Raw genomic sequence first — 12,798 nt, 5'->3', positions numbered from 1 at the left:
GTTACTCAGCACACCTGAAAATCTCAAAAAAAAAAAAAACCACAGTACTTGGTTCTTACCCCTTGACTCTTAAGCATAAAGCCATGGGCAAAAGGCACCTTCAGAAATTTCCATCTCTTATCTCCAATTCTCTCTGCCTCTGCCTGACTGCTTGATATTCACCTCTGTTTATAAACAAGAGTCCGCTATTTTTATTCTTTTCAGACCATTAACCAGAGGTGGGAACTTTGGGCTGGGAAATGATAGATATGAGACTGAGCCCGGTATTAGGAGCCTACAGAGGGAAAGCTTGGATTGAGCCTTCAGTGGAAGGGAGACAGCACTGATTGACAAGGGGAACTAAGCCACTCCTCAAAGGAAAGGGCAGCTTTTGAACAAGTTGCTGAGGTGCCTTGGGCCTGGTATTTCTTATCTGTCACGAGTGTCATACTTTTTAAAGAAATTTCTTCCTTATGGAAGATATGGATCAGTTGATAATTAGTTTCTTCTTAGAGACCTTATGATATCAATGTTCTGAATCTTGAGGTGCACTAGCTCTTATGGCCCTCCCAGTCATTGAGATAAGATTGTTGAAACTGTGGAAAGAAGGAGAAAGAAAAAAAAAATGCCTCCCTATCAAAGGAATGACAGGTTGGGGAATTAAGGCCTCTGGTGTTCTGCAGCCTTTCTGAATACAATTCTTCTTCTAATGAATGACAGGTCAAAGCTAAGGCCTCAGGTTTTTTGTCTTCTGTGCTCATGGTGGTTCCAAACCATCACAAAGCCACAAGGAAAATTATGTAGTATCCAAATTATACATGACAAGCCCAGCACATTCAGATTCAGTTTTCCAGGGAAGCAAGTCTGACACCTCCTCCCAATAAAGGGCTTTGCCATTATTAAATGAACTGAGGCTGGGGTGAGTTTGCTCTCTGTAAGCTACTGGAGAGCCATGACTTCACCACACCTGCCAGGAAAAGGGAGAAATTTCCAGAGAAAGTTAGGAAAAGCAGAGCTCAGCAGAACATCAGTAAAAAGAACCAAAGCTGTACCCATAATCTCACACTCAGCACAGGGGTATTCTTCCTGAGCTCTGCTCACAAACTAAGAAGATTGCACAGGTAGGTAAAAGCAGAGCAAGGATAGTTTTCATGACACCAAGAGGAAGAATGTTCTCATATGCATGGCTATGAGAACCATTTCTGGGGAATCCCATTGCCTTAGGTGGCTAGATTAGAGAGCATCAGCATTGGGAAACACATCGTCATTCAGTCCTAATATGATCTGTTTGAAGGCTCAGGAGGCTGCTGGCACATAGGGCTTCTCTCTTCCTATGAATAAGCAAGAGGTTACATAGATGCTTAATGACAGTGAGCACTCTCCAGAAGGTAAGCAATGGATAGAACACTTAGTAACACACACCTCTCAGAGAAAGGCAGTACTCTTGGAATAAAATTCCTATTCAGAGAATTACATAATTTTATGCCATATCTGAACAATCCCTGGTTCCAGATGAGCAAACAGGAGCAGAGGGGGAGGCATGACTTCTCCAAGTTCACACAGCCATTTTCATAGGTCCTCCTGACTCAGAGGACTCTGAAGTAACTTCCAGGTCCTTACACCCAGAATGTCCCCCAGGCTGGGAGACAGGAATTCACACCTCAGGACAATCTTTGTCACCAGCCTTCTCTCAACCAGTTCTCAGGAGGAAACAAAGAAGGAATCTCCACCTCCGCTGAGGTTTCAATTTCTATGAGCAGGAATTTGCCAGGCTTAGTTTCACTTTCCACTTTCAGTTTCTAATCTTCAATTGCAAGGACACATCTGCAGATTACATCATCTGTTCCTTATAAATCCCTGTCCTGGGGTTCCAATTTATGAGCATATCTACAGACAGACCACCAGATCTCTGAGAAGCCCACCGAACTGAAAACACTGCAGAACTGCAGCCTCATTCACAGCAACCATGAGGTAAGGATTTCTTTGCTTTTTGGCCATTATATTTAAGTGTTAATACTATCTCAGCAAGTTAGTTCTCTGAGATCAAGCTTTCTAATTTTTCTATTTGATTATCCACTCATAATGTGTGTGTGTGTGTGTGTGTGTGTGTGTGTGTGTGTACACATGCAAGGACATTTATAGCCACAGCTAAGCTGTTGTATTAGTGTAGGCATTTTCACTTCTGTTGAACTTATGTAGCTACATTCATGCAATTCCTGAAGCAGACTAGGACAGAGGAAAAGAGTTTTGCAAGAAGAGAGAAAATGATTCCAGAATCAGAAATTCTTTTTCCTCACACTATTGCCCATCTAGGGAAAAGAGATCAGGTTGTCAGGTTAGAGACATCTCATTCTCCTCACTCCTCATTTTGGTGGGAAAGGACCCACACAGTAGTGTGAGGTTCATGGAGCCTCCCAGATGTCTGGGGAGATACTGTGGGGATGGGGTGAGAAGCTCATGGCCTTCCTCTGGAGACTCCTCAGTTCACCTTCTGAGGGGCCAGCTCTGATGAAGCTCTGACTAGACTGAAGGTGAGCAGATCATAGTTCCTGTGACCTCCAGTCCCTGCAGGTCCTTGGCATCCACCTGTCCATGGGTGTTGGCTGGAGGTCTGTGCTTAAGAACATTCACATCTTCCTTACCAGAAAGGCCCAATGGGAATTTCTCTATGGTCCCAACTGAATCCTGAATCAAGTAACTCCTGAGATCAGCAGATAAAAAATCATTAGTTAACATTAACTTGCAAATGTCCCCTCAGAGTTCCACTGGGAAAAAATTGGGAGGGGAAGAATTTCCAGAAATCACACAATCACAGGTCTATGATCAACCCTCCTGCAAAAACAGATTAGTCACTGCCTAAAATAATCAATTAAGCATAAACATTGTAAAAATAGTTATCACTCCCTGAATGCTTATTAAGTGCCAGTCTGGCTTCCAACAGTATAATATAAATTATTATATTTAATCTTCAAAAAAAACCAATGAGGCAGGTACCTATATTATGACTTTGCAATATGGAATCTTAGATCTCAAAATGTAGTGATTACACAGACAATAAGAAGTAGAGTTTAGATATGAATAAGTCTGTTTATTAAACTGTTAAACTGAAGTTTCCCATAGAATCACAGTGGGTTTGCATGACATCACTTCAGGTGGCATCCTAATATGTTGTTACATTTTGATGATTTAACGTTAATTTCAACCTATGCTAGGAAAAAAATTATATGTGTCATATATAATATTTAAGTTATATAATTTGTAAAATTTCTATTTAGGTTAGCAGCATGAGTCTTTTTATTAGGATAATATAACATGTAAGACAAAATTTGTCATCTTTAACTTTTCAAACTCTAAAATTCACTGGTATTTAGCACCTTCACCATGCTGTGTGAGCATCATCACCACGATCACGTAGTTTAAGGACATCTAATAACTGTGAGAAGAACCTCGTACACATTGTCACTTCCTACTCGGCCCTCTCTCAGGCCCCAGCAAACTTTCATCTGCTTTCTGTGTCTCTGCATTTGCCTGTTTGGCTCTGTCATATGAATGGACACATACAATATGTGGCTGGAATGGATTCTTTCAATTTTATGTTGCCTTCAGCCTCCATTTTGAAGACGAGTTGGCCTTTCTCATGTGGAAGCTGAGTGAAGTTCCTCTTGACACAGCTCCTGGTTCTTTACTACCTCCCAGCTCCTCAGGGTGACTGATCCAGACATCTGCCTTCTGCAAATTTCTCCTGGTAACCAGTTTTGTGGGACCTCCCTTTGGGACCGGTCAATAATTAATTCCTTAGGAGATTCATCCTACTCACCCCTAAGCCCTTCCCAGACTGGGCAGATATGCCACAGTATCCACCTCTCAGTGACACCATGATCCCATAGAACTGGAACCAACTTGCTCTAAGCCCACCAATTAGAACTCTCTGCAGGATTCCCACCTGAGTGATGTCTTGGACCCTAATAAAGGATTGGGCCCGTATGAGAAGAGCCTAGTGATATTCTTTCTCTCTTGGTCCCCACCCACTGGTTGAGCATCAATGTCCCTGAAGTTCCCTACTTCCTATTGTCCCTGAAAGGCATCTTGCCCTCTTTTCTCTGGGATTTATAAGTGGTGGACTTCTTCTGTTATTTCATTTGTTGTTTGAGTTGCCCTCTTGTGTTTCACCTGGGTAACAAACCTGCAGTTAACTTCTTTCCAGGTCAGAGCTGCCTCAGAGAGTATATGCTCAGGTGTGAATGAAGAGGACAAAGCCAGAAAAACTATGGATTTTGCCAGTGTCTACAGATTTGCTATAAGGGGGCACCTGGTCATGGGTCAGATATTTAGGCATTGGACTGTCCACCCAAATATAGATGTACCCTTGGAAGACACACTGCAAACATCCATGAACAAATGCTTGAAGTCTCATCAGAGCTGGACTAGAGTTTGTAGACACTATCATGAGAGCCCTCTCAAACCACTGCCCTCCCACCTACAAAAACAAAACAGGGTACTCACGGTTGGCTTCTTTCATTTAACCCAATGTTTTTAATGTACACATGTGTTATATCAGGTGTGAATGGTTCATTGCTTTTCATGGCTAAAATTTTTTCAGTTTTGTGGGTATATAACTTTTTATTTATCCATTCATCAATTAATGAACTTTTGCATAGTTTTAACCTTTTGGCTATCGTGAATGGTGCTGAGAATGAATATAAATATACAAGTGGTGTTTTCAATTATTTTGAGCATATATTCTGATGTGTAATTCAATAAAAAAATATATTCTGTAGTGAATCATATGGCAATTGTAAATTTAACTTACTGAGGGACTGCCAAACTCTTTTCCATAATAACTCTACCATTTTACATTCTCACCCAGCAATGTATGAGGGTTCCAATTTCTCTACATCCTCACAATTCACTGGCTATGTTCCTCCCCCCCCCTTTTTTTATTGCTCAGTTACAGGTAAGAGGTTGGATCTCTTTGTGGCTTTGATTTGTGTTCTTCAAGTGACTAAGGATGCTGAGCATATTTTCTTGTAATTTCTGGCCCTTTGTAACTCTTCCTTGGATAATGTCTCTTCAGGGTCTTTGCCCATTTGTGAAATGGGTCTCTTGTAGTTTTGTTGGTGAGTTATGGGAGGTTGTTACACATGCTGAATATGCATCCCATTTCATATAGTGATTGCAAATATTTTCTATCACTCTGGGAGTTGTGTTATCTCTGTCAATGGTGTTCTTTGATGAACAAAAGTTCTTAATTTTAATAAAGTCCAGTATCTCTCTCTCTCTCTCTCTCTCTCTCTCTCTCTCTCTCTCTCTCACACACACACACACACACACATACACACACATTTCCTGTGATTTTGGGATCAAAGCCAAGAAAGCATTATCAAATGCAAGGTCATGAAGCTATTCGCTCATGTTCTCTTTACAAAGCTTATAGTTTTAGTCTCACTTTTAGGTTTTTGATCCATAAAGGCATGCACCTTGATGTGGGAATTCTAACTTCCAGAACTGTGATAAAATGAATTTCTGTTGTTTACGCTACCTAGTTGATGATGATATTTTGTTATGGCAGCTTAAGCTAACTAATACAACCATATATTCAAGGATTTATTTTTGGGATCTCTATTCTCTTACATTGCTCTACTTTCCATACTCTTCCAGTAGTCTATATATCTCTGCAGTCTTTCATATGGTCTTGATGCCCATACCAGAATGTTTTGATTTCTGTAGATTTGTAGTAAGTTTTAAAATCAAAACTATATCCCCAGCCCTATTTATTTTATATGTTGAGACAAGGTCTCACTAAGTTGCCCAAAGTGGCCTTGAACCTGTGATCCAACTACCTGCCTTAGCTTCCCAAGTAGCTGGGTTTACAGGTGTGAGCCACCACATCTGGCCCATTTTGTAGTTTTCAGTGTACAAGTCTTTTATCACCTTAGTTAATTTTTTTCAAGGTATTTTATTCTTTTCTATGTTATTGCAAGTGGGATTTTTTTCATTTGTTTTTGGATTTTTATTGTATATAGAAACACAACTGAATTTTACATATTGATTTTATGTCCTTCCATTTTGCCTAATTTGCTTATTAGTTGTAACATTTTTGTGTGTGTGCAGAATCCTGAGGGTCTTGCACATATAAGATCTATGTTGAATATAAGAGATGAAAGGAGGCATACTTGACTTAGTCCTGATCTTAGAGGAAAAGTTTTCAGTGTTTCACCATTCAGGATGACTACATCTGTGGGGTTTTCATAAAGAGCCTTTACTGTGTCAAGGAAGTTTCCTTCAGTTACTCTCTGTTGAGTGTTTTCATCATGCAAATGTTTCTGGTTTTATTATTTTTTTCCAGCTGCTTTTCTGCATTAATTTGGACAGTTGTGATTTCTTCTTTCATTCCATTTATGGTATGTGTTATGTTTTGGATATGAGGTGTCCCATATGTGGTGAGACAATGCAAGAATGTTCAGAGATTAATCAATGAATTTATCCATTGATATGTATTAATTTGGGTAGTAACTATAGGCAGGTAGGGTGTGGCTAAAAGAAGTAGGGGGGGGTGCCTTTGGGATTTACATTTTGTCCCTTGTGAGAACAGCTGTCTCTGCTTCCTATTTGCCATGTCCTGAGCTGCTTTCCTTTGCCACACTCTTCTGCTATGATGTTCTGCCTCACCTCGGGCCCAGAGCAGTAGAGTCAGCTGTCTATGGACTGAGACCTCTGAAGTGTATTGAGATCTCAAATGTATTAAAATATGTGAGCAAGTTTGACTAAGGAAATGGCTGTGTGGATAAAGCTATTCAGTTCTTGGCAAAGGTCTTGTGGGCAATACCCAACTCTGCCTTCCTGCGGCTCCAAATAAACTTTTTCTTCTCTATATTGTTTTTGTCAGGTCTTTTAGTCACAGTGACACAACAGTTGATTAAAACAGTATATTACATGAATGATTTTCATGTGTTGAACCACCCCTTTCTATGACATTATCCATTTAAATGACATTTGGGAAATGCTGGAGATTAAATCCAGGGCCTGACACATGTTAGGCAAGCATTTGACCATTGAGCTACACCCTCTGCCCTTTTTAAGTTATATGGAGACATGATCTCACTATGTTGCCCGGGACGGACTTGAACTTTATCTTTCTGACTCATTCTCCTGAGTAGCTGGAATTACAGCTGTGAATCACTGAACCAAGCTTCCATTATATTGTTGAATTGACATAATTACAGACATGAAGAGTTCTTCATGTCTGTAATTATGTCAATTCAACAATATAATGGAAGGCCGCAGGTGTGACTATAGAGGGGTATCTTGAGGTGATGTTGTGGTAATGAGGTGATTCTGTACCTTGATCAAGGTGGCGGTTCTAGAGGTTTACTCACATGAAAAAATAGCCAAGTTACCTAAACTCATTGTTGTGCTATGTCAATTTTGTAGTTTTGATTTTGTACTATAGCTGTGTAACTTATCATTGAGAGAAACTGGGTGAAAGATACATTGTATCTCTGTACTATGTTCACAACTTTTGTGAACCTATCATTATTTCCAAGTAAAAAGTGAAGGGGAAAAAAACTGTCAAATATTTTCTCATTTCAGTCATCTTCATTGGTTGAATACCATGCACAGTATAGTCCTGAAGTCAATAATGTTTACTGGAGTTCTGCCTTTCTAACTGGTCTCTGTTGTTTTCAGTTAAATAATAAGTTTTACATAGCATAAAATAAACTTTAATAGTTTCCATATGTAGACTTATGAATCCTCTCGGAGCCTAGCATGACAAGTGTTAATGTTATCACAGTTTTGCAAATGTGACCTTGAAGAACAGAGTGGTTACTTGCCTAGAAAGGGCTGGAAACACCTTAGAAAGCCACACAATTTACATTCATTGTTCCTGCATATTTTAAAAATCCAGGGAACTCTAAGTAAAATTTCTGTAAATGTGACACTTTCAGAATAAGAACTAAAATTGAACAGGATGTTTTATTGGGCTTTTTCTTATGGCTGTTCCTTACTCAAAAAATAAAATCTGCTTTTGTTTCACAGTGAGAACACTGATGAGATCCAGGACAGGCTGTGGCAGTTGAGATGTCACTTCACGTGGGATCTGCAATTTGAAGACAGTGAAATACCGAATTTAGAAAGCAGGATCTTGGAACAGATTGAGTTCCTAGACACGAAAAACAATGTGGGGATTCACAACCTCCTGGCCTATGTGAAGCATGTGAAAGGCCAGGATGAGAAAGCCCTGCAGAGCTTGAGAGAAGCTGAAGACTTGGTCCAGAGGGAGCACGCAGACCAGGCGGACCTGAGGAGCCTGGTGACCTGGGGCAACTGTGCCTGGGTGTATCACCACATGGGCAGATTGGCAGAAGCCCAGACTTACCTGGACAAGGTGGAGGACACTTGCAAGAAGTTCGCAAGTCCCTCCTGCTACAGGCTGGAGTCTCCTGAGATGGAGTGTGAGGAAGGATGGGCCTTGCTGAAGTGTGGGAGAAAGAATTATGAGCGGGCCAAGGCCTGCTTTGAAAGGGCTCTGGCAGTGGAGCCTGAAAACCCTGAATTCTATGCGGGGTTTGCCATCACTGTCTACCGCCTGAATTACAATAATGTAATTTCTCTTGGCCCCCTGAGAAAGGCTGTCCAGCTAAATCCAGATAATACATATGTTAAGGTTCTCCTTGCCCTGAAGCTCCAGGATATAGGACAGGAAACTGAGGGAGAACACTACATTGAGGAAGCTCTGAACAATACCTCCTCCCAGACTTATGTCTTTCGATATGCGAGCAAGTTTTACCGAAGAAAAGGCTGTGTGGATAAAGCTATTCAGTTCTCAGCGAAGGCCTTGCGGTCAACACCCAACTCTGCCTTCCTGCATCACCAGATGGGGCTTTGCTACAGGGCAAAACTGTTCCAAATAAAGCAAGCTAAAAACATGCAGGATAGAGAACATGTGGACAGAATAGTAAGATTAGTCATATTTCATTTTGAATTTGCTCTGCAACAAAAGCCCACATTTGCTCTTGCTCTTCTGCACTTGGCACGTATGTATGTTGAAGCAAAGGATTACAGAAAAGCCGAAGACAGCTATCAAAAATTGTTATTGATGGAAACAGATGAGGATCAAGTACTGGTAGATGCACATTTCTACTATGGCCAATTTCAGGAATTTCAAAAGAAATCTGAAGATGATGCAATTAGGCATTACTTAAAAGCAATAAAAACAGAAAAAGAATCACATTCAAGGAATCAAAGTATGAAGTCTTTGGAGAAATTGGCCTTAAAGAAACTTCAGAGAAATGCATTTGACCTGGAAGGCTTGAGCCTTGTTGGTTTTGTCTACAAATTGAAAGGAAAAATAAATGAAGCCCTGGATTACTATGAACGGGCCCTGAGCCTGGCTGCTGATTCTGAGAAAACTGTGGGACATGGTCCTTAGGCACTGAATATTAGCCACTTTCACATTTTATTCTCTTTTAGGTTAATATGTACTATAATCATCTATTCTGTTTGCTGCTTTCAGAAACATTCTGTGTAATTCATTGTAATGATGTAATTTTTAAACAATTACTCAAAACCTAATATAACCTTAAACAGACTTAAATTGTATTTAGAAAATGGTGAAACAGAATGTTTGTGTGTGTGAGTGTGTGTGTGGTGTGTGTGTGTGTGTAGAGGGGGGGAGACAACATTTGTGTGAATGCTATTTAGTAAAATAAAAGTTTACTGAGCAGATTGGTAGCAAGTAAAGACACTGAACTTGCATACACAACATGTTTAATTAATTCATTTTATCAACAAGTAGTTTATAGTAATATATACCAAAAATACTAAGGTGAACAGCAAATGCTTTTCCTGAACTTCATGCAGCTTATGATCTAGTCAAAGAAACAGGTACATAATTAAAAGTGGACTTTCTCCATATTTCAGGTTTAATTTACTATCAAATTGTCCCAGGGAGTTTCTCTTGTACTATGCCATTTTATCTGAAGCACTATTTAAGTTACTTACTGATAATCTATTGATCTAAGTCAAGAAATATGAAAAGGAGGTAAAACAATTTGAAAGCAGAGCTCACTGATGCAAAGCAAATCTCAGGATTGCATAATATGTTGTTCAAGGTAGGTTTGACCATTTCCAAGTAGCACACTTAGATAATGTCTTTTTGTTAACTCAACAGCACCTCTCTTTCTCATTCTTCTCAATTCTGGAAGAGGTATTTGCACTTCTTGGTGCTGAATAATACTACAGTGTGATACAGTCTGGATGTTTTCCAGAGAAAAACAACACATAGCAAATCCTGAAACTTAGGTGCTCTTTTGTATTGAAAATACTACTGACAAACTTATACATGAGCATCTCTAGGCATTACCAAGAAGTCTGTTTAAGTTGGCAACTGAATTTTAGGAACTTATTACTTCCAAATATGTTAGAGTCTGTAAACAAGTCAAAAATAACACCTGGCATTTTGCCAGGGGAATGTTAGAGTTCGTAAACAAGTCTGGATGGTGCCTGGCAAAATGCCAGAGGGAGTGGTTTGAGAAGTAACAAAAACAAGCCATTAAGTGTGGAGATTCCTTATTGGTTGACTGATGTATCTAGTTTATGCTAATTAAGATAAGCTGTGCGGAATGTATAAATACCGCTCCTGTCCTGCAATAAACGGCTCCCACTCCTGCTGTATCAACGTACACAAGTTGTTCGTCACCCCCTGGTTATTCTGCTGCAGCAGGACTGCGGCACAAATAAATGACTGACAGATCCTCAGTTGGTACTCTTATTTAGATTGACTCCTGAGGTGCCCAAGCCCAGGCCTTTGCTAATTGCTTTCACTGTAGGATCCAGTCCATTGTGGACCACTCTAGCCACCAGTGTATTCCATTCTCATGAACTGCTTCGGGAATCAGTCTACCCTATATCCTCCTCCAACTAGTATTACCTACTCTATTCATCCATTTTCTGTTACTATGACAAAATATTTGAGGCTAGGTAAGTTATAAAGAAAATAGATCTACTTAGCTCACAGTTTTGGAGGCTAAAAATTCAAATAGGATAGCATAGGCTCTAACAAGGTCATCCCCCCCCCAAAAAAACTGTACCATGTCAGGGTGTATGATATGATGGAGTACACAGATAAGGAAGCAATCACACAGCCAGACAGGAAGTCAGAGAGGGAAGAGGGGTCATTTTTACAACCTCTCACTAGGCACTACCTCTTGAAGCTTCCACCACCTGTTAACATCACCATGCTGGGGACATACTCACAAACCATATTCAAACCTTAACCACCATCATCAGCCTGTGGTCACAGCTATGTGTCTTGCTCCAACTAAACCAAATGTGATGGCAACCACTTCCACCCTGAAGTTCCATGCTAAAGGACATACTCCTTGAAACCTCCACTTTTACTTAGGCCTCTTCCTCCTAAATATCAATATATGCCCAACATCTCCTGATCTGTATTCATTTTTCCTCTCTGACCTGAAGTCTGCCTCAGATCACTTGCAGGCAGTATAATTATTTTTAATTAGAAATATAAATGATGGTATTATTTACAGCAGGGATTCTCAACCCTGGTGGGGTGAGGGTAGTGAGACGGGAGGATTTTGCTTCCCAGAGGGCTTTGACAAGGTCAGAAGGGTTTTGTTGTTGTTGCGTGGGGGGGGGAGGGGGGGGGGCGCGGCAGGAATCACAATTGTGGGGTACTTCTGCCATCTAGTGGATGAACACAAGAATGCTGCTTAAAGAGCCTAGAATGTACTGGACAGCTTCCCACAACAAAGAATTATCCAGCCCAAATGTTACTAGTGCCAAGTTTGAGAAAGTCTGACTTCATCTACTTCTTGGAAGTTATTGACAGTCAGTGTTTATTCTGAAGGACTACTTTGGGAATCCCTATTATGTTTGTTTCCCAAGCAGGTTTTACAACAGTTGTGTTTAATTTTCTGTTCCCCTTTTCTCCAGTTGTTGTATTTTACATGTTGATAAACATAATGTTCAAAAGACAATGAATTATTGATTCTCTCAAGATTTGCTCAGTTCAACCGTCTGTTTAAAAAAAATTGGTATTCAAATTCCATGTAGTAATTTCAGCATGTTCAACATACTCCCTCAACAGCCAGGTCTTTTTTTTTTTTTTTTTTTTTCAATCCTGATAATGTATAGTCCTTTAACATTTTTTACAGATGATTTGTGTTTTCCTAAACAATGTAAGTAGATATCCGAGAATTTTTCCCTTTGACTTTTTTTTAACCACTGATGGCTTAGTCATTTAAACTTCTATAAACAAAAACTATTTCTTAGCCCATACACAGCTAAGAAAAGGGAAGAAGAAGTAGGAACACAGAAAGGGAAGAAAATGATGGGTGTATGGGAAAACTTTTCAAACATCAGAGCTTTATCAAATTTTTCTATAATCTTAGCAAGACGGAAATTCTGGGTTTATTTTTCAATGCAAAATAAATCTGTGAGTACCTTTTCTAAAATTTGGTTTCAGACTTCAGGTAAGTATTACTCTAACTTACAGGCCTACCACGCGCATGTTCTCTCCCACCTAATTTCTGACCACAAAGTTCATGTTTGCCAAGTATGTTCCCCCCTGAGGGCCTTTGCACCTACCTTTTTATCTACCTGGAATGCTTTTCTCCAGTCTCATATCCACAGTGCTCACTCCTTCATCCCCTTCAGATCTTTGTGCAATGACCATCTCCTCAGCGAAACCTTCCCTTACCACCATATTTACAAAACATTCTACACCCCCACCCCTCTCTTTGCTCGACTTTTCCCGTAGCACCAGCATGTAATAGGTTTTGCTTATTGTCTTTATCA

At 40.0% G+C, this 12,798-nt stretch overlaps 1 protein-coding gene across 1 annotated transcript; it reads left to right on the top strand.

Moving 5' to 3' along the window:
* Nucleotides 1-1,788: 1,788 nt before the first annotated feature.
* LOC114096449 (interferon-induced protein with tetratricopeptide repeats 1-like) lies at nt 1,789-10,653 on the top strand. Its single transcript, XM_027939961.2, has 2 exons — nt 1,789-1,950; nt 8,017-10,653. Exons 1-2 carry the CDS (start codon nt 1,946-1,948, stop codon nt 9,407-9,409), a joined length of 1,398 nt encoding a protein of 465 aa, XP_027795762.2. The 5' UTR covers nt 1,789-1,945; the 3' UTR covers nt 9,410-10,653.
* Nucleotides 10,654-12,798: the final 2,145 nt, after the last annotated feature.

Source organism: Marmota flaviventris, chromosome 4 (genome assembly GCF_047511675.1).
Source record: "Marmota flaviventris isolate mMarFla1 chromosome 4, mMarFla1.hap1, whole genome shotgun sequence".
NCBI classification, from domain to species: Eukaryota; Metazoa; Chordata; class Mammalia; order Rodentia; family Sciuridae; genus Marmota; species Marmota flaviventris.
Note: the sequence above shows the minus strand (reverse complement) of the source record. Positions and strands in the feature narration are given on the sequence as shown.